Below are 20,745 nucleotides of genomic sequence, written 5' to 3'. Positions count from 1 at the left end.
GCGAGCATAAGGGAAAAGTCAACCGGGTTGATTGATTGACATCCGCTCGAATCAAATTAAATTCCCACTGAGATTAATCACAACGCGTGATCGTCCTGAAACGCGCGAGGAAAAATCACCGGGAACACACTATTAACCACCCCACCAGCACTGGGGAGGACAAGCAAGGGCTATCTGAAGCCATCGGTGCAATCATTACACAAAATTCAATCCGATTATGAACCATATCGCTCAGCTTCTGGTTGCACGTTTTGCAAGCTCACTATAAGCTTGCACCAAAGTTACTGTCTGTTGATGGCTTGAGGGGATTTTGCTTTCGAACGTTAGCATCATTGTTGATACAACAGCTTCTACACAGATGCATCTATTTTGCAACATGCTGTCGAACGCGACGAAGTGAACTATTTATGACGAAAGTCTTCTGCTGACGTTAAAACAAAGTAAAATCGATTGCGGCTTCCACTATTTAGCCATCGTATCGTAACTATGCAGTCGCCAATAGTGTAATACATGTGTGTAATCGAGATCAATACGTGAGATAGATAGCTGTAGGCGTGAAATATTAATGCTGCAATCAGCGATCAGCACACGAGCATATTTACTGTCCGAGGGTGTATGCAAATAAACTTCATGTCTCCATTAATCGTATACATGTGAATGTGGGTGATAGTTTATTACCTTTTTGATGTTAAGTATGTTTTACTTTATTCCATACACACAATCACAGAACCGTTCGCACACAGAGACGTACGGGATATTCAGACAGATAGCAGCGAAAACGAGCAAAAGTAACAATCGCGTTAACAAGGGTAATTCTAACGATCGATTGCGGAAAGAAAACTAGATAATGAAGGAATTGAGGGTGATGTAATTAAATATGAAACATAACTGATAACGCCACTTCAATATGTGCTACACACAATACGATGTAAGCTCCCGTAACATCTTAAGGAACAACAACAACAAACTAGCTGAGATGACGCTCTGGCTCACTTCAAACTTGTCACGAACAAATGATCTGGTGCTTTTTAATGTTCTTTTTCACCTTTATTTTACTCAAAATGTTGTTAAATAATTCATCGAGGCGAATGTGAGTGGCTCAAAAACATTCACCAACCATTTTGCCTTACAACAGGCCATGTCTGCTAAGTTGCAAAGTCGGCAACATCAGTACCACAAGCATTTACACAACTCGTATTTAAGTGTCAACCATATTTATACATAGCTAAAGGCAAGTAAAACGTTTATGCCGAAGATAAATCGATAGAAATTAGCAATACAAAACATTTATTTAATGCAAAACATGTCGCAAATACAACAAAAAAACACTACACCAAAGATATTCGTTCACCGTATTTCATGGGCGCAAACGCATACAATCAGTCGGACCGATAGATAGTGAAGCAAACATAAGGCAAAAGGAAGTATCAAACATTATACAACTTCTGGCTGAACTATTTCGTACTGCCCCAAGGTAAGCAAAACAGCTGTTCCTCTTAAATAATGCTAAAAGAATGACGAAACATTAATCCTTCGTCGGACAACTGAATGGACTGGTAAACTGAAAGTAAATCCTTTTCCACGATACATACGCTTACATGAAACATTTGTGGCAAAGGATACGGCAAAAGAAGGCGGATAGAGGGAATTAATGAGGTGGTTCCTTTTATAATCTGTTACTTTAATGGTACCACTCTGCTGTTTTCCGCTCAAAGAACCCAAAGAAGTATTTACCAAACTTAAACACGAAAAACTAAAATTCATTTTCCGCACAGAGAAAATATTTACATTCGCTCTTCGCGCCCATCGTCACATGTGGGCAGCCATCTTGAATCAATTTAAATGTTGCTCGAGAAACGATCACATGTTAATTGACCCGATTGACATTCGATTCAGCACTACTGGCTGGCTACGTGTGTTGTCTTAATACGTTTTCCGACCTAACCTTGAAAGACAGAGTAAAATTTTGCAAAGAACCCTCTACTCAGCCCTTAATAAGTCCACCAGCCAGCTGTCCGCAAGGGTTTGATGCAGATGTTTGTATGAGTCCCACGATAAGGACCGAAGCTTTTCCTCCCTATAAACCCTACATAACTCAGCTGTGTTCACACACTGTTGTGATACAGTTTGGGGGTGCCTAGATAATTATACGAAATTCTTGACAAACTTCTCATCCTTCTTCATCCTTTGGGTTCCGGAGTGAAGAAGTTACCCCAGTCAGTGGTTCATCTATCGTTCGCTCACACTTCTCGCATGTGGCTGCTGCTGTTGGAATAGAACATAAAGTGTATATATTACGGAAAAGTTTACCTAGCTCATGAATTTTGTGTTTGTTTGTGGGTTTGGCTGTGCTCTACACTTGCCTCTCTTTTGGCTGTTTGCGATGTTGCTTAGAGCTGTGGGTTGTTTTTAGGAGCACCCGTTGTTTTAAGTGTACCCGCAAATGTTTATATTACCGGAAGAATTATTTTCAAGCTCATCACGTTTAACAACACCGGCATTATGGGGGACTATAAATTGCAAATGCCGTACATGGCAGCATGGCGGATGTGTAAAATCGAAGCAAAATGGTTTTCATAACAGCTCGGAATGTTATTCTTGCCACCTTTTATGGACTTAATTAATGAGTTAAATAAATTTAATTATTTTTTAAAAGAAAGATATGAAACAATAAATAAAATAAATAGAAATTCACATAAACTTCATGAATATTGCAAGTAAGGAATAAAAAGGAATTCTACCCGATTCACATCAGCAACCAAAACAGAGGTGCAAATGGCAGATAAAATTGTGTCTTGTGTGTTTGTGTACTATTTTGACTAATAATGAATGTCCTTATATAAAACGAAGCGATTCATACATTTAAAAAACACAATGCAAAACAAAAAGGATACTTGCGGTAGAGCACGAAAGAATCTCAAGAAATCATTCCATATCGAGACCTGCACAAATTGATGACCTGAACAGAGTAGTAAACCTGAGGTTCTGGTATTTTCTCATACGATATCTCGCGGATCGAAAAGCAACGCAAAGAATATTGCTTCATTAGGATTCTTGAAAAACTAGACGGGCTTTAGTTTTAATCTGTTATATCCATATAGATATCTGGTTTATCTTTTTTTAATTCACTGTTGGGTAAATACAATGTTGGATGTTTTTAGCGTCGTTAGTAATGGCAGAGCTATTTTTTAAAAAGAGAAGGTAAAACAAAATGAACGTTGGGGCGAATCCTTTAACAGTACGGTAGACAAAACGTTTCGTTTCGCCTGATGAAAGCTGCTCCATTTATGTACACAGGATGCGACTGCGTTAGTTACGAAAGCTGCAGAATTAACTAAAAGAAATCAATAAAAGTATGTAAAATTACATCTAAAAAACGAAAAAAAAAAACATGATATACTCCGACCAATTTATAGCTAAGATCTATTTTCAAACTTTTTCTATAAGCATGTTTAAGCGACGAGTCGCTTTGTACACGATCGTTTCATGCGTAATGCATGCCGTTTGCTGCAAAACCCCTCCATATGCAGTAAAGGGGTCAGTATAACAAAGGGAACGGAGTGGAACGTTTTGCCCCCTCGTCTCATCTCAGTAAATCTCAGAACAAAGAAATACCAGCGCACACACACAATAATGGCATACATCAAACGGGTTCACAAATCCACTCGAGTTAGTTTTCCTTTTTTTTACCACAATAATGAACGAAGAAAGTTAGCAAACAACAACAGTGGGGAAAAATAGTAATGTTTGAAATCTTCACATTTTCAGCACTAATAAACCTAACTCACGATCAATTACGAGTAGTAAAACGCGTGAAATACACTTCAAAAGAGGGACCCCAACCAAACCATTTACGAGGGAAATAGAAACGGCCGAAAGATGAATTGACCGATGTGAACAAATCATTCGAAATGGAATTGCACAAGTAAATGGGAAATGGTACTAGGGAATAAGGTTAGGCCAATAGCTTTTCTTCCAAATTAAATGTTCTTTTTACGAATTTGTCAACCTAAGCTATGAACAGCACGATGCTAAGTAAACAGAGTGCTCCAAAATTAAGCATGTAAAAGCGTTTGAAGTTAAAGCTTCACATTTATCTATCAGTTTACTGTTTTATATATGTTATGTTTTACATGGACATCCGTAATAGACATGGACATCATTCCTTCTTCAAAGGTTTTTCTCGAAAAACAATTATTAATTTTAGTTGGAAGTTCAAAGAGTCGAGAGATCAGCTCTCGAAGAAGTATTTGCAGATGTGGAGATCTTTGCCACATAATCTCACCCATATAGCTGCATAATATCATGATGTAATAATAGTGGATTGTTAAACTGGAAGATATACGTTCTGATCATCTGCCAATACACCAATATGTATTGCCTTTTTCTGTGGCCGGGTTTTGTACAAAACAAAGTTAGAAGATGCTGCATGCCACACCTGATAGATAAAATGAGTACGACGAACTTGCATACCGAGTAAAGTTTCAATACACCGTGTAATCCCCTCCGTTAATCAAAACACGTAAACTATCGAATTTATGTTGCCAACTTTTTCTTATGAAACTTGTTTCATGGTACACCGGTTTTTCGAATATGCAATTTTGCTTCGATAAGATGCCAAAACAAACGAGGGAAATAATCATGTGTGTATCCACGTTCTAGTGTCCGTCAGTCACCAGCGTTCATTGCTCTGTAGAGGTCCGCAACAACCCATCCCAATAGCATTGTTTATAACACCGTTTAATATAACAGTTTGTATGGAGTATTAACGTTAATTATTATCGGCATTTTCACCGACTGAACATTTCGCTAGCTTAATATGACTGCATCAGTAATAAAAATGTGATTGGAAATAAGGAAGAAGCGATGAATTGAAACCAACTAATCACGAAGAATTAATAACAAAAAAAACGCATAACTAACAAAACTTATGCACACACACACACAAACAGAAATGCATTCGGTTTTTTCCTATCCTTCTGCTGTAAAAATAAAAGAAAAAATATACCTATATCGGCACCTCGTTGAACCCGAGGCTTTTGGTGGGTCTCGAGCTAGAACTACCTACGATGATATGGATGGAACACAAAATGTCGCTAACAACATGCAAGAAATACAATCTTATATCTGAATCATAAGAGCACGTGTTTACACTTGCCCACAAGCCGCGTGGCTGTTTGAATCTCTTCCAAAACATTCGGACAGAAAGCATCAAAACAAAAAAACAATGCGCACCATTACAAATCGACCGAAGTTAGATAAGTGAATAAGAAATTACCGTACTAAGGTGGCACTTAGCAAACGTGGTAAATAAGTCTTTAAACGTGCAGAACAAACAAACAAACAAAAATCACACATTAATAAAAGAAATCAACTTTCTCCATTGCTATGCTTTATTTAAGGAAAAACTTTAAACTATAAGATGCATAAGCGTAAGGAAGCAAACAACCATACAGTTGACATGAAAAAGCTTGAGTAACAAGAGCAAATGGTATGCGAATGTGGCAACAACGCAAGGGTGGTGTGTTTAAATAACAAAGCTATCGGAACAAAGCAAAAACACATTTAGTCAATACGAAAAACAAAACAACCTATACATTGAACTAAGTGAAGTGAGAAATAAATCGAATATTCTGAAAATCTTACACCGTTGCTTACAGGAGTTGCATTTCATTACAGTTTTGATGACTTGTTTTATTCCCTTTTAACAACTTTTAATGATACCTTATTCTAGCGAAACTTAACGCGTTGGAGAACAAGCGCTGCCTATGGTGCTATTTTTTACCGACTCTAGACGTAACTTTTTGTTACCTCGTTTTATCGCTTTCTGTTCCATTTCCTCAAAGTGGCTTATAAACATCGCTTTCAGTGCCGGGTAAAACTTACACAGTGTAGGTAAATCGTCCAGCGTTACCTCCATGTTGTCAAACGCTATTCCTAAATCGGTTCCGAGTCCCGACTGTTGCTGTTCGGGTCGAAGGCGCGGAATTTTAGCGTACCGCTGGCTGAAGTGCGTTAGTAGTGTGTAACGGGCATTCATTTTCCGTCCCTGATCGATCGCCTGCGAGAGAGTGCTGTGCATTTTGATGCGTGCCTCCGCTGCCAACTCGTCCTCCATGGTTGCCTCGTGGATGAGAACGGTCGAATCACGGCCCAGCGCGATCAGACTTTCGCAAGGCATGGTATCACCGCTGTAGGTGATTTTTACATCCCCTTCTATGTTGGTTTCCGGATGGGTTCCAGCCGATACCACTTTTAAGGCAACTCCGAACGAGTGTGGACAGTGTCGGACACGACAGGTAGCGATTTCTTTAATACCCATCTCCAGCAATTTTTCATCTTTGAAGGAATTCTCTAGCTGTAAAGCAAAACTCCATTATTTTGTTTTTCTTTTTCTATATCTTGCGAAAGTTCACTTACCAGATCCGCATTCTTCACGAGCCTATAGTCTTTGTGAATGGCTTCGAAGCGACAATCGTACAACCGAAGCCAGTAGGAAATTTGTTCCGGTGCAAGCAGTGTCAAACGTTCACAGCTATTGCCGAACAACTTATTACGTGCTTGCAATAAACCAATTAGTCCTGAAGTTAACAAAAAAAAACAAATTATTGATTACATTTTCTTATAGATTATATGAAATATACTGTTTACCCAGATGGTGGTCGGCATGCAGATGCGAAATATAGACCGCCTTTATCGATCGCAAGACGGTTTCAGCGTGGCTTTTGCCGAAAAATCGCCATATCTGACCAACAGTTCCTTCACCACAGTCCAACAGAATAGAGGATTGGTTACTAAAAACATAGACAAACATTATGTCTAACAACTTATAGTACAACATTAGATGTCTATCTCGCATTGCTATTTTTCCTACCTAGTTAAGATCAAAATTGCGCTAACGTTTCGCGTTTTGTTTGGTATCGATGACCCGGTACCGAGGAAGATCATGCGTGGATATTGTTGTGCTCTGACCGACGCCGTTCGTCGCTTGTTATGCTGTACCAGTTGATGCTTTAATTCGCCTAGAGCTTCTTTAAAGTCTGGTAGCAATTCTAATTCACTCAGGTACTCGGCTGGATTGATCAATGCTTCTTGTGTCCTAGAATAAAATAAAATGGTTGAATGAATTGGATTTTAGACCCATCTTCTACTGCTCACATACCTGTCGATCCCTTTGGGTGGCCGAATGTGCATGTAACTTAAAGATGACGATCGTACCAGATCGCTATCAGTCGCTGGAAGAACTTCATACTCATTGTTCTCTTCTCTGCGGCGGAAAATGGTTGGGTTAAACAGAGCAAAGTTAATATATCTATCTTAACTCACCGTAGCAGTGGGAATATTTGTTCATCTAACTGATTCAAATGGTATTGAATCCGGTGAGCTGCAATATAACCGGAAAAACTATTCACCTCGTTCAATGCAATGTGCCTGGTGCTGGCAGAGAATTGATCCATAAACTGCCGATATTCTTCACAGTGCATCACATCGAGTGGGCTAAAATGTATAACGAAAATTGCCTGATCCGCTTCCTCCGTCGCTTGTTGCTGATATTTCGCAAACAAATCACCCTTTGCCAAGAAATCTTTCAAATACTCTCGACAGGGAATGTCAATGAACATAAATACGGGTCCAGGATCGTCTGGAGCTCGAACGTCAACGGATTTAACAACACGTCCGTCGGGTAAGGTAACATCGTTGCCATTCTTTAGCTGTCCAAGCAATGGACCGGGCGGAACGCCCTGTTCAACGCATTTTTCCAAAGACAGTTGTCCGTGGCGTGGTTTCAGTTTGCAAATGTATGCCATTACGGAACTTTCCTCGCGTTTTGTCCAGTCCATCGTTCGAATGTTTTTAGCGCTATCCTGTTGTGGCTGCTGGGCAGTTTCCTTTTTTCTCTCGTACGCGTAATAATCCGTATCATCTACGGGAGCCTCCTCCTGGGCTGGCTCTTCATCAGATTCGGCCGCTTTCAATTCGCTCGTTTCGCGATTGATTACAATGTATTGAAGAGTCATAACGTGGTCTTCGTACACGTCTCCGGTAGCATATTCGGAGGCTTCCACTTTCATGTCCTTTAGTATGACGAACCGACGCATCGCTTTGAACAACTCATCCAAACCGGGTGGCCCATGGAGCGATACAGCCGGCACGCCGACGTCTTGCATTGTCAAACATATTCCCGGCAGGCCACCGATCCGCTCCCAGTTAGTACGGGTCATGAAAATGTTCTCCAAGCAGGACAGCTTCGTTTTGTGCTCGTACGCTAACCTTTGCGTACCCTCGCCACAGTTAAAAAGATAGCGAGTTTGATCCGTGAATAGGTATACCGATGCCGGCGTTCCCGGTGCGCCACATCCTAGCACCTGAAGGTTTACAATGCCGGGCGATACTTTCGATACTTTTTGCTTCAACTTCAATCGCTGCTTCTGGGCTTCGGCAATGTGTTTAGGATCTAGTGGCATTTTACTTAGCACTTTGTGCAATTTCTTATTGATGGAATTCCAACGTTTAGGCACTATCGATCTAGCTACATTCGACTTCACCAATCCGGTAACTGTATACATATATAGAGCGGTCTATTGAACCGATCACACTCCAAAACCAATATATTACAACGTGTTAACGAAATCATATGTTCGTTTGCATCACTTTTCCTATCCACAGTTGACAGGTATTTGTTTACGAAAAAGCCGGCATAAATAGATAATTAGTTCAACCGTTTCAGATTGATTTATAATATTAAAATGAGATTAATACACGGGGTTTAAATATAATTTAACCACAAATGTACAGCACTACTCCTTGCCTTGTATTATTGGAGCAAGATGGATGACAAATATTTATCTGCGACTGTTCAGGAGTTGAAATCGTTGTTTGTAGAAAAAAATCGTTATTGAACTTTCTTGCAGCTAGATTGCGGTTGGATACTGGCATGGTTTTGGTCATCTTCTAATTGCTATTTTTGAAATGGTTTCTACGGTTTTAAAACATGCCTCATTTGGCTAAAATAGGATTGAATTTTTATTTGCTTCGTTCCATTCGGAAATGCTTCATAATTCGCTATTCAATGGCAAAAAGTAAATATTTTGACATCCGTATTTTACATATCTGTCTTGTAAAATGACTTACCAGCAAACCCGTTGTGCTGAACCGCTAAAACTGGGTAGCCATTTTGTACGGAAGCAAGGTAGCCATTTTTGCTCAAACTATTCCGCGTCGGGAAAGAGTGTGGCTTACATTCGAGCGCGTCTTTTAACTACGAATATTTTATTTTCCGAAAGGATACAGTCAAGTGTTCCACCGTGTTGGACATAGTGATTCGCGTTGGTGCAAAGCAAGAATAATACGATGAGTGGATACGCACGTCCGCCTCCAAGAATAGATGGAATGATTTCATTGAAAGTAAGTCCATCCAAAGCTTGTAACCGTGGGCAATAGATCCTTTTATTTCCCTTTTCCGTGTATGCTACTGATTGGTAGCAACATATGTACTATTAGTTCAATTCTTATCTTTAGTCTAATTACGGAACGCATTATCTCAAGCCACGTCTTCGAATACGAGATAATGCGTATTAAGGAGAAAGTTAACGATACCATAACGGGAGCGATAGTCTTCCATATTGAACCGATTGGTTGTGTGCCCGATCCCATAACTATTTTCGCCGTATCTTTCAGGTTGACAATTTAACGTACCGTACGACACCGGATGACTTGAGGCGAGTATTCGAACGTTGCGGTGAAGTGGGTGATATTTACATTCCCCGCGACAGACATACACGTGAAAGCAGGGGCTTTGCTTTTGTCAGGTAAGGATTTGAAGTGGTTTGATGATGGGTTTCAAAGTCAAAAACATGGTAAACTGTTTGTATTAATAGATTCTATGACAAACGCGATGCCGAAGACGCACTAGACGCTATGGATGGACGCATGTTGGATGGTAGGGAGCTTCGCGTCCAGATGGCACGTTACGGACGGCCAACATCACCACAACGACGCGGAAATCGATACAATGGACGTGAAAGAGGACGTTCCCGCGAACGGTATCGCCGTCGTTCGCGATCGCGTAGCCCCGAACATAGGCGTCGTTCTTACTCTCGCTCCAAATCACGCACACCACGCTCCCGTTCCGGAAGTAAATCGTCCCGAGGCAAGGATTCCCGCTCTCGTAGCCCAGCCGAACGTGGGCATTATTAGTGGGTGTGTGCGAAGATTCATATAAGGTAATTGATTACTTTATTACTTGTGTGTAGTAAGATCAACAAAAACTTACGCGATCATCTTTCTTGTTCATTATAGATCAAACATCTACAGAACAGTGTGAGATGAGATCGTTTTTTTTTTCTTTCAACCTGACGATATACGCCCCACATTCAAGAAGGTAACATTAAACGCACTCATATCCCCTTGTTTTCCCTTAACCGTTTTTCGCGAAATCAGTATTTTGTCTCCGTTTTATATATCGATTTAAGTGTTAGAAGAGTTTATATTACACACGAACTTGTTTTATAGTACGGCTTCGTTGAAATTCAAGACCCCACTGAGAATTTCTCGATATTTTCCCTCCACAACATCCTCCTAACGAATATTATTCTATCCTCGGTAAAAAAAAACCACACGCCTTGTGAAAGCAGATTCCACATGTTTTAGCACCCAATGTCAAATCCTCTTAACTACGTCTCAGTGAGGTGTAGTCCAGGCATATAGGACACATCGGTTGAATAGGAAAGTTTCCCGAGAGTCGTTCATCATGTGAAACCCCCTCGGTAATCGGTATGTTACCATAATCCGTGGCATCCGGTTCCGACAAAAGTGCTTTGTGTTCACCATGAATCTCATTGGTGCGATTGCGGGAAAATTTCCTTGTGCGCTTTAAAATTCTTACTATTAGAGACACTTCCGTTTTGTTTTGTTTTTTCTTATTTACTTCCCATTTTCGTTTCCGTGTGAGTCAACGATCAATAATTCGTTTATGGTATGCTAACACATTTGTGTGTTGCTTGTTTTTGTTGTTGTTGATTTGTTTGATTATCTTACCCTTTTATATCGTTATCATTATCACGAGCACGATTGTAAGAGTCCGCGTACAACTCCGCCTAACAGTGTTACAAACAGCTGTTAGCCACAAACCGCTCTGTTTGTCTGTACTAAATGAATACCTGTCTCACCATATAGGGCAACAATTTGCGGTTAATGCAGCTGCTGCCCGTGCTGATTTGCCCATCCGGTCACTACTTTCCTTCCTGTGTCTTCTTCTAAGCGCTGTCCAATTTAGCATCGAGTTCGATGAGATCGAGGGAGAGATGTTTGGCGAGAGAAGAAAAGACAGAGGAAGGCGAACAGAGAGCGAGAGAGCGTGCGGGATCTGCAATCGTCTTCCAGCCGCTGATCCTCGTACCCGAATGTTCTGTCGGGAACGGGGAGACATGCGTCCTTGTGTGTGCAGGTATTGCGGCCGTATATTAATTCCTTATGCGCTGCAACCTCCGCGAACGGACGCTTGCTGTGGTGGTGTTGATGTTGATGAAGGTAAACGTGGGGTTATTCCGGCCAACGTCGCAGTCACATGTTGGAGCAGAAGGCGAAGATGGTGCGCGATGCTGGAGATGTGGTGTGCTGTGTGCCACAGATGATGATCGTCCGCTTCCTCGCTGGGGTGTTCCGCTGCATTAGCAAAAAGAGAAGCGGAGAGCGCATGAAGTAGAAAAAACAGACACAGAGAGGGGAGTCATTCATTCATCCGCTTCAACAGAGCAGGTAGATGAGATTTTTGAGTTTTGAGAGAGCGTAAGTGGATGGTCCCATTTTGCAGGCTGGCGGTTTCCGGTTTATCCTGTCCCGGTGCTGCCGAGCAGCAACGCCGCTCACAAGATCGCCACGTTTTGTATCGACTGCCGAAAAGAAGAGCGTGCATAGGATGAAAATATTCTCCCAGCTGCCGGTTTCCCGTTTTCGACGGTGTGGCTGCGCGTGTTCAATCTGGAGGTTCAGCTGCAGCAGCTGTATTTGTGTACCCGGTACTAGATCCCCTAGCTGTTACTGCGCTTGCTGCCCGGAACTGGCGGAGAAGACGCGGTGTATCGTCCCCAAAAACCCTGTTTCGTCTGTGCGCCACCGTAAACGCTTCGTGTTCTGCGTGTTTTTCTTCTCTTCTTCTTTTCTTCCAGCTGAAGTAGTGTGTTCATATCCTTTCCCGCTTTCCAACAATTCCTCCCCAATACTGCTGCTACTACTACTACTACTATGTAGATGCTCTTTTTGTGTTCTCTCTGTTTATTATCCGTAACCGTTTCTCTTCGTATTTTTTTTTTCGGTGCACATTTGCTATCTAATGTATGTATTAAAAAATGGACTAATTTAGCGGTGTTTTATACGGTTTTCCCTCCTACCTAATGGAAGAATCCAGCATGGTTTCTTCTCTTGTTGCTATCCCATTATACATACGGAAAATTTGGCAACATTGTTAGTTAATTTTTTTTGAGTCTTGCTCAAACCTGATTACCTGATGAGTTCTCCCGTTTCGTATATACTCGATATGGTCGAACTGGCATTTATAGTATCTTTTCCCTTCTCAGGTAAAGGATAAGGTGTCAAACGATAGTCTCGTACACAACAGAATCTGAAGATGGAAATCGAAGATTAAAGTGTCTTTGTTTCCTCTGGAGTTTGAAACAATCGACCAAACAGTGAAGAAGTATCTGAACAAGGAAGATTTTTTTATGTGAAATTGTCATTCGAGAACAGTAGCATCGGTCAGGTAAAATTATTTTTCGAATAGTTAATGAAGTTTTATCGGAGACCACCGACTCTCCAAATAGCTCTTAGAGGCAACAGACAGAACATTTTAGGGCTATAACCTCACGCAGAGAATCAAATCCAATAACTTCGAACCATTTTATGTTTATCGTCATTCAAAAATAGTCCATTATTTAATGCATACGTTACTCGCAACACCAACAAAACATGTATAATGGGGTCCCCTCTTTCAGGAGGTTGGACTGACCAGTATGACAAAACAACACACGCATGCACGCATCAACACACGTAACACACACACGCTCCTTTGGTGCGCTAGTGAATTAATAACACACCCGTTATTTACATGTCTGTCTCCGATCGGGCGTCTTCGTGGAGGTGTCATTGAAATTAAAAGAAAATTCCATTCTAAGGTTTTATCATGGTTTGATGATAAGACCCCACTTGGAACGGGCGCAGTGTCGAAGATGCGGAGGTAGCCGTACCGAATTGTATCTGCCACTTGCTGATTTATTGTTTGAGAGCATTCGCGTGGACACGGAGAGCGACTTCTTCGGAGGCAGTTTTGGAGCTCACACTTCTGCTGGTTGCGCGAGCTGTTGGCAGACGAAGGAGATGCGGCAATATATGTGGGAATTTAAAAGAAAAAATGCAAGGGGGAACTCAAGACAACAAGATAATGCGTTTGAAGCCGTTAGCAGCAGCAGCAGCAGCCCGATAATGTTCATAGCATCGAGCAGCTGGCACTATTGCGGGGCGCATCGTAAAACACGACGTCGAGATCTTTTGAAGATGGAGATAACTTCCCAGCGACGAATCCGCCGTTTGGAGTAACAATTCGCGCATATGTTTACGGGCGATATGCTGCTTGGTTTTCTTCGGTTCAGTGCCATCTGTATATTTCTAGGCAGCTGCTGCTGATTCGCATCGCTGAAAGCGCGAGAGATTGAGAATGAGAGAGAGGAGGGTGAATTAATCTTACATTTCAACGAGCCGTGGAACAGCAGCCATACATGCCTGAGAACGCTGCAGTTTCCAGATTAAACTTACGTATCAAATTTCCCTTCATTAAGGAATAGTGAACCTTCTTGTCCCTTCTTCGACTGTCTTGACTGGAGGGCTCAGTTAAATGTGTGCGCGCCCCGATGGTCGATCAACGAGCAACGTTAAACAGTAGAACCATTCCAAACGGTATGCAGTTTTATGTTTTTTCAGATTTCTCTATTGAAAACCAACATTCACAAAATATGACAACCGCGCAACAATCAACATGAACAACGCTTACACGCAAGTATCGTTGTGTCCTGTCCCCTAACAGCCTCTAACGGAACCTACGGAAGAAGACGCGCGGAGGACCGACGACCATTTCACAACAGAAGAAAATTTTTGAACAAATGCCGGTTCCGACATACCTCACACGCGCAGTAAGTCTAATAAGCGGGGTTTAGGATGGGAACAGTGTCTCCCAAAACGAGAGGTTGTTCGGATTGAAATTTGGTTTTTGCGTAGAAAAGCGAACCGCACGCATCGTAGCTGCAAGAGTAGGGAGAATTTAATACACGCGCTTCAGAACGGGAAATGTATTCTGTTTCCCAGAACATTATTTGCAACAGTACTCTCTCCCTCATCGTGAGGGAAATTTTGATTCAATAATCAACAAACAAAATATTGTACGTACAATTAAGGATAGGGCATCTAATAGGGTGAACATCTTGACAGTAGATACACAAAAAGGAAAAAGTGTAGTGTTTACTAGTTTAATTCCACGGCATTTTCTACATTTCGTTCCCTTTTCTGGGCGGCCGACTGGCGGAACCTGTTTTAACCTTTTTTAAATCACGAACATTATCACAAACTGTAGCTGAAAAATGAGATCAACGGATATAATATAGAGACCAAACGACGGTAAGTTGGCCAGACTGTGGAGCCGCTCGGGAAACGGAACGGTGTTTATATATAAATATTTTTTTTCTTTTATATAAATTTCCATCAGTAATTCGTCTTATTGATACTTACAAGTTATAGAGCACAGGAGGATATTTAACGCTGAATGAAATTTTGTTTACCTCTGTAAAGCTGAACGCGTTCGCTGTAAATTATCAACAATAATGTGTGTTGTTGACGTTCACCACACTGTTTCACAAAAATACAAAACACAATTGCTTTGTAATTGAAAATTGGCACACCACCTGTGCGCTGTAAATGGTGTTGATGGTAACGGCAAGATTTGGGTTTTAGTTCTAACATTTTTAGGGATAGTTTTTTATAGAAAGTGAAGCTCCGTGCGCGTATGATTTAGAGACGACCGGTGTTGAACGAGTTTCAATACGGTAAAAACGCTATCATTTTCTACCTGTATATCTTTGTACTAGCTTCTAGCAAAGGAGAGCCGCATGTGTTGCCCTGCACGTGGTCCTTGTGATGGGCTAACATGTTGGCGCCGTAAAGAGATCAAATAAAGCTAAAAAACTACTAAACAAAATGCTCTATGAGAGGTTGTATGACGATGTTTTATTTGCCGAAACGTAGGAATAGCTTTAATAATTGAAGAAATTTCCATCTCCCGACTGACGGGAATAGCCTGGATTCGTTAACGGTGTATGAGGTCCAGTATTCATCAATTTGACACTATTAGGTGATGCCTTTTCTCTCAATCCTCCAATCAGCAGCGGGTGCTTCAATGGGATAATCTTCTCGGGACTTAAATCGCGCGTATTCCGCAACCGCCGGAAGGTGCTTCGGCCCAGCGTTTCGTCCTGCAGTACGACATCGTTCTTGCCGAGGAACAAATCATCCGAATGGTTGTACTGAGCGGCAAGTGTTATATCCAGCGAATCTACGGGAATGTTTCTGAAAGAAAAATTTTGGAATCAATTAATATCCTTAAAGCTCTGAAGATTATTGAGTAAGGTCTTGAGGATTGTTGTTACCCATGATTGACGAAGTGTGCCGCGCGTCTTGCTGAACTTAACGTTTGATGATAGAAAACACGCTCATTGGGTGGTAACGAATCGGACCAGCGTTTTGAAGGATGGGTTAGCGGCGGTACGGGCAGCGTCTTACGGTAAACTCCTTCACCGTCGATGCAGGGAATATGTTCCTCGTTTCGTTCACGCTTTATCGGTGTTTCTGGCAGCTTTTGTACCATTTTGATTCAATATCAACACACAACGACAAAAGGACTTGAGATTTAAATTGTAAACAGAGAAATCTCCACCAATAGGATCCCTCTCAAGATTTATTATTTGCCAAATAAAGTTTCACTTTTCTATTCTCGGGTGAACTTCTGGTGCGCGAAGCCTTCTAAGACTCTGGAGAAGCTCCACGTCGCATGGTTAAAATATCGCCTGCTACGATAACAATAACACAAAACTAAGGTGAAATGTGTATAGGCATGTGGGAAGGTTGTGTTAAATCGATTTTTCTTCCCCATCCAGCAAGTCAACGCGGTATAACATATTACCATACCGACCGACCGCACGCAACTTCCGTGTCGGGTCGGGTCGAGCCGAGTCGGGCTACATTCCCATAGTAACTAACCTCCAACCTCCGTTCCAATTCAACAGTCCGTAGTAATCGTTTTGGGAACTTTCCTGTCCGGTGACTTGCTGTCGGCCTTGACATCATTATCCTGAGCCTTCGTCTCACTTTTTGGCGCTCGTTTCTGCTTCCGTTTGTTCTGATTTTGAGCACTTTTGAGCATTTTATTATCGCTGACCCTAAATAGAATAAAAGTGCAACTGGTTAATAACAACCGACATGCATTGGTGTTCGTTTACGTACATTTGTGTCGCTCGTGTTCCAGGACCCCAGTAGGCGGTGGGATTTTCCGGAAAACGGCTAAGTGATTCCTTCCGGCTTGGTGGATTCGCGTCCGGGTGTATGTCTACGATGTTGTACTCTTGAAATGGTTGCTTTCGTAAAATTGCCGTCAGTGGGACTCCCTCAAGGAATCGATCTGGCTTTACCGGGTGTAACCTATGCCAGCAACGAAGAATATCCCAAAGCACACCGATCGGGGCGTCGGTTTTGATCGAGGTACGGCTGGCGTGAGAATAGGACACGCGATAACCCGCGTGTAACAAAGCGGACCGCAATGTTAGCATTCCGATCGATTCTAGCTTTAGTATGCCACACATCCGGTCCAACGCGTAGTAAAGTGGAATATCATGGAGTTCCTCGCGGATGACAGACAACGTACCGTAGATCCGTCTGATCGTTGTCAATCGCTTTGAGTCGTCCTGTTCTATAGTTGCCAGCAATTCGTCCAGGAATTCGTCATCGTGCAACGGTGCGGACCATATCGGACCTCCCATATGATGCTGATGATTGCAATGCTCACAGCGACTACCAACAAATGGCCCTGTTGGAATTCCAAACTTAATCTGCTGTGGGTTTGCTTCGGTGGGGTTCGGTTTCAGTACGCCCAAGGGTTGTAAGGTGAGTGCTTCACAGCCAGTACACTGGAACACCATCGATTGTTTGCTGCTACTCTTTTTGCAAGCATATTTCCCGGTGTATATGCGAACAAACACGCGTATATAAAAATCAGCCGATATGCTAAGCAGGGGCTTCATGTACCGTCCATACCGAGTGGCCGTTGTTTCGATGCAGCGAAGCAAGATGCGCAGCGCCATCTCGTGACATGCCTTGGTTTTGAGCGGGACCGATCCGTACTTTACGTAGCATGACTCCGGTGAGTTACCGGCCAAAACAGCCATATCGGTAGCAGTGATAAGAAGCAACCCACCGTCTTCAATGCTTTGAACAGCTCCGTCGAGAAATCGCGTCGGATGTCCATAAGGATCGAGATCGATCGCCGTAAAGTGTTGCTCCGGTTTGGTTGACATGTACATCAACGTCCTTGAAGTAAAAAATAAATTTAAACATGAAAAGAATGACCAAGACAGGAAGATGGGACACGACTTACATTGCGTCATTAAAGCTGGGCTTGATCAGATGCTCTATTTGATTGTGCTTCACATTCTGTTCGATCGATTCCACCGCTGACTTGGATAGATCGTTTGCAATAATTTCCTTCACACCGGGTATTTCTTTCGCGTACCGTATGCTTCGCAACCCGGTTGCAGACAGTGCCTCCAGGATGCGTAGTCCATTCTATAATCAAACGAACCGTTCAATCCCTACATCGACTGTACTTTCGGTTTATGTTTACCTCTTGTTTTACTCCGGCTTCCAGTGTTGTTTCGTCTGACGATTCATTCGGAGGATTCCTTCGCTGATTTTGTTCATGCTTCTCCCGCTGATATATCCTCGAAAAGGTTGTCAAAACGCAGATGCTCAGATCACGATTAAATTCTTGCACCGGGTTGTAGAATACATGATCCGCAACCAGGATTTCTGCACTACCTTCTCGTATAGTTTTTAACGATCCGGTTTTATTATTTTCTTCGGCCATGGTGCTATTCGTAAGTGAATGTAGCTTTACTGCTGGAAAGGCTGAGACTTTGATGTAGAGCCGGTTTTTCGTGATGCCTTTCACCGATTTGCACGTAAACAAAAGCACACGTGCCATGAAGCCGATGACAGACAACAACAATCCGAAACTGTGTTTCATTTGGATTACCCTGTTTTGTTTATGTACACATGGCACATGTAAGCACCTTGGCCTTGCACAGCTGTCATTCGACAATTTTCTCGCACAATCAACAAAAGATAAATTTTTAGCATATTTGTTGTGTTATCGTCATCAGCTGGGTTGAAGTGAATCATGGCGGATGCGGTAATTATTGGCGAACAAATCGAGGACGATGAGGTGCAGGAGATCCTGAAGACGGGCACGGATTTGCGCCAATATTCGGCACAGATCGAGAAAGAGTTTAAAGAGGTCGAAAACCGTTCCATCGATGATTACATCAAAGAGAGCCAAAACATAGCCAACTTGCACAACCAGATTGGCAACACATCAAATATACTGGAGCGGATGGAATCGATGCTGATGGACATCCAGGATGCGCTGAATAACATCAGCACGGAGATCACTTCGCTGCAGAAAAAGTCTGTCTCAATGTCGGTGCAGCTAACCAATCGGCAATCGATACGGGCTCAGATCTCGCAGTTTATAGAGGATATGGCCGTGCCGGAGGAGATGGTGGCCTGCATCATGGACAGTCCCGTAACGGAGAAGGAGTTTATGGGCCACCTGAACGAGCTTAACCACAAACTGAATCTCATGAAAGAGCTTAACTTCAAGGAAAGCAAATCCTCGCAGGACGTGAGCGATGTTCTGCAGAAGCTCAAAATTAAAGCCATGAGCAAACTGCGGCTCTACCTGATGGAGCAGATCTACAAGTTCCGCAAACCGATGGCCAACTATCAGATACCGCAGAATGCGATGCTGAAGTACAAGTTCTTTTTCGAGTTTATTCTCTCAAACGAGCGGGCGGTCGCGCAAGAGATTTGCAACGAGTACGTTGATACGATGAGCAAGATTTACTACAGCTACTTTAAGAGCTACTCGACCCGGCTCGGATCGCTAAAGTTTGAGGAAGCCGTCTCCAAGGACGATCTGATGGGGTTGGACGATTCAGTGCCGAGGAGTATCTTCTCGAAAACGAGCTCACTGAAGAACAAAAGCACCGTATTTTCGATTGGCGATCGTGGCGAAGTACTTAATCAACAGCTGGAAGCACCGATCATTGTGCCACACGCGCAACAAAAGTTTCGTTACGCTTACGAAGCACTGTTCCGGTCGGAGCAGTATGCGCTGGTCGATAACGCCTGTCGGGAGTATCTATTCGTGACGGACTTTTTCATCGTTCGCGGTCCACAGGCGCAGGAACTGTTTAACCAAATTATGGGCAAAACGACCACTCTTTTGATTGTAAGAAAGTCGAATTGGGTTTATTTTAACGGAAATTAATGAGTTTGTACAAATATTTGTAGAAAAATTTGGAAACGTACGTTCAGGATTGTTTCGACACGATAGCACTGTTCCTGTGCATCCAGCTCTGTTTCCGATATCAGCTGATGTGCCACAAACGTTGCGTGCCCGCCTTAGATAAGTATGTGTGGCTTGTTGTTTCAAGAGGGCATTTCAATGTACAAGCGTTCTCTCTTCACCTGAAGGTATTGGGATAACTTGCATGCGGTGATATGGCCCCGATTTGAGCAAGTTTTCCGTATGAACATACAAAGTATTCAGGACTGTGATCCGACCAAATTCCCCAAAGAAACTGGACCACATTATGTAAGTCGAAACGATTGCAGTCGGGCTCGTCGGTGCAGATCATCTTCAGTCTAACAGCTGCATTTTTCTTCTCCTGCTACAGATTACCCGCCGTTATGCTGAATTCTCGGCCGCAATCGTGGGCATAACGGAGAACTTCCCGAACGAGCTGGTCAGCCACATGCTGTTGGAGCTTCAGGAAGAGGTGAAATGTTTTATGCTTCGAATGGCCGCCATTTTCACGACGCGGAAAGAGCAACTGATATATCTGATCAACAATTACGATCTCGTGTTGGGTGTGCTGATGGAACGCACTCGCGACAATTCCAAGGAAGCGGAAGCATTCCGCGAGTTGCTGAGCACTCGCAGTGCAGAATACGTGGAGGAGATACTGGCTCCACATCTCGGTGGTATTATACAGTTCGTGAAGGACTGTGAGCAGATGCGAGACAAGGAGCAGACCGAGGAACTGAAGCGTCAAGAGCGCCGATCGCTGCAGCTGGTAGCTAATTTTAGTGCCAACTGGAAGAAATCCTTGGAAGACCTTAACCGTGAGGTGTTCCTATCGTTTCCTTCGTTGCTAACGGGGTCTCAGTTGTTGCAACTCGCGCTGGCCCAGCTTGTCCAGTACTATCACAAGTTCTACAAGCTGCTAACGCCCAACGCCCGAGCACAGCTGGTGAACATCCATGTGATAATGATCGAGGTGAAGAAGTACAAGAGCAACTTCTAAGCACACTGGCAATGGGCAGGTTTAAAACCTTACTTGTTTCGAAGGGAACGGATTGCTTCACAAACAT

At 42.7% G+C, this 20,745-nt stretch overlaps 5 protein-coding genes across 5 annotated transcripts; 2 read left to right on the top strand and 3 right to left on the bottom strand.

Annotated features, from left to right (window-relative positions):
- Positions 1-5,740: 5,740 nt before the first annotated feature.
- Positions 5,741-8,567, bottom strand: LOC128712022 (ribonuclease Z, mitochondrial). The gene is made up of 6 exons (XM_053806915.1): positions 7,327-8,567; positions 7,163-7,267; positions 6,875-7,099; positions 6,652-6,794; positions 6,421-6,581; positions 5,741-6,358 (listed from the first exon to the last, which is right to left on the bottom strand). Exons 1-6 carry the CDS (start codon positions 8,565-8,567, stop codon positions 5,741-5,743), a joined length of 2,493 nt encoding a protein of 830 aa, XP_053662890.1.
- Positions 8,568-9,351: 784 nt separating this feature from the next.
- LOC128716364 (serine/arginine-rich splicing factor 2) lies at positions 9,352-10,197 on the top strand. The gene is made up of 3 exons (XM_053811283.1): positions 9,352-9,405; positions 9,679-9,809; positions 9,879-10,197. Exons 1-3 carry the CDS (start codon positions 9,352-9,354, stop codon positions 10,195-10,197), a joined length of 504 nt encoding a protein of 167 aa, XP_053667258.1.
- A 5,096-nt stretch (positions 10,198-15,293) lies between these two features.
- Positions 15,294-15,904, bottom strand: LOC128714873 (cilia- and flagella-associated protein 276). Its single transcript, XM_053809754.1, has 2 exons — positions 15,687-15,904; positions 15,294-15,606 (listed from the first exon to the last, which is right to left on the bottom strand). The coding sequence occupies exons 1-2, from the start codon at positions 15,902-15,904 to the stop codon at positions 15,294-15,296; spliced, it is 531 nt and encodes a 176-aa protein (XP_053665729.1).
- A 411-nt stretch (positions 15,905-16,315) lies between these two features.
- On the bottom strand, positions 16,316-18,292 carry LOC128714029 (tRNA (guanine(26)-N(2))-dimethyltransferase). Its single transcript, XM_053808905.1, has 4 exons — positions 17,933-18,292; positions 17,687-17,874; positions 16,540-17,619; positions 16,316-16,475 (listed from the first exon to the last, which is right to left on the bottom strand). The coding sequence occupies exons 1-4, from the start codon at positions 18,290-18,292 to the stop codon at positions 16,316-16,318; spliced, it is 1,788 nt and encodes a 595-aa protein (XP_053664880.1).
- A 195-nt stretch (positions 18,293-18,487) lies between these two features.
- LOC128713684 (vacuolar protein sorting-associated protein 52 homolog) lies at positions 18,488-20,678 on the top strand. The gene is made up of 4 exons (XM_053808548.1): positions 18,488-19,600; positions 19,663-19,781; positions 19,846-19,966; positions 20,049-20,678. The coding sequence occupies exons 1-4, from the start codon at positions 18,488-18,490 to the stop codon at positions 20,676-20,678; spliced, it is 1,983 nt and encodes a 660-aa protein (XP_053664523.1).
- Positions 20,679-20,745: the final 67 nt, after the last annotated feature.

This window comes from Anopheles marshallii, chromosome 3, assembly GCF_943734725.1.
Source record: "Anopheles marshallii chromosome 3, idAnoMarsDA_429_01, whole genome shotgun sequence".
Lineage (NCBI taxonomy): Eukaryota > Metazoa > Arthropoda > Insecta > Diptera > Culicidae > Anopheles > Anopheles marshallii.
Note: the sequence above shows the minus strand (reverse complement) of the source record. Positions and strands in the feature narration are given on the sequence as shown.

What these genes read in the sequence shown, in the direction of transcription:
- LOC128714029 (XM_053808905.1), bottom strand. Translation starts at nt 18,292, where the DNA reads ATGGCACGTGTGCTTTTGTTTACGTGCAAATCGGTGAAAGGCATCACG. An exon ending in CCCAGCTTTAATGACGCAAT is followed by an intron (nt 17,620 to 17,686) that starts GTAAGTCGTGTC and finishes TTTTACTTCAAG; the next exon opens with GACGTTGATGTACATGTCAA. An exon ending in GGAACACGAGCGACACAAAT is followed by an intron (nt 16,476 to 16,539) that starts GTACGTAAACGA and finishes TATTCTATTTAG; the next exon opens with GGTCAGCGATAATAAAATGC.
- LOC128713684 (XM_053808548.1), top strand. Translation starts at nt 18,488, where the DNA reads ATGGCGGATGCGGTAATTATTGGCGAACAAATCGAGGACGATGAGGTG. An exon ending in TGCGTGCCCGCCTTAGATAA is followed by an intron (nt 19,782 to 19,845) that starts GTATGTGTGGCT and finishes CTTCACCTGAAG; the next exon opens with GTATTGGGATAACTTGCATG. An exon ending in AAGAAACTGGACCACATTAT is followed by an intron (nt 19,967 to 20,048) that starts GTAAGTCGAAAC and finishes CTCCTGCTACAG; the next exon opens with ATTACCCGCCGTTATGCTGA.
- LOC128716364 (XM_053811283.1), top strand. Translation starts at nt 9,352, where the DNA reads ATGAGTGGATACGCACGTCCGCCTCCAAGAATAGATGGAATGATTTCA. An exon ending in ATGGAATGATTTCATTGAAA is followed by an intron (nt 9,406 to 9,678) that starts GTAAGTCCATCC and finishes CGTATCTTTCAG; the next exon opens with GTTGACAATTTAACGTACCG. An exon ending in AGGGGCTTTGCTTTTGTCAG is followed by an intron (nt 9,810 to 9,878) that starts GTAAGGATTTGA and finishes TTGTATTAATAG; the next exon opens with ATTCTATGACAAACGCGATG.
- LOC128712022 (XM_053806915.1), bottom strand. Translation starts at nt 8,567, where the DNA reads ATGTATACAGTTACCGGATTGGTGAAGTCGAATGTAGCTAGATCGATA. An exon ending in GCAATTTTGATCTTAACTAG is followed by an intron (nt 6,795 to 6,874) that starts GTAGGAAAAATA and finishes CTATGTTTTTAG; the next exon opens with TAACCAATCCTCTATTCTGT. An exon ending in TCGTGAAGAATGCGGATCTG is followed by an intron (nt 6,359 to 6,420) that starts GTAAGTGAACTT and finishes TTTGCTTTACAG; the next exon opens with CTAGAGAATTCCTTCAAAGA.
- LOC128714873 (XM_053809754.1), bottom strand. Translation starts at nt 15,904, where the DNA reads ATGGTACAAAAGCTGCCAGAAACACCGATAAAGCGTGAACGAAACGAG. An exon ending in GCACACTTCGTCAATCATGG is followed by an intron (nt 15,607 to 15,686) that starts GTAACAACAATC and finishes TTTTTCTTTCAG; the next exon opens with AAACATTCCCGTAGATTCGC.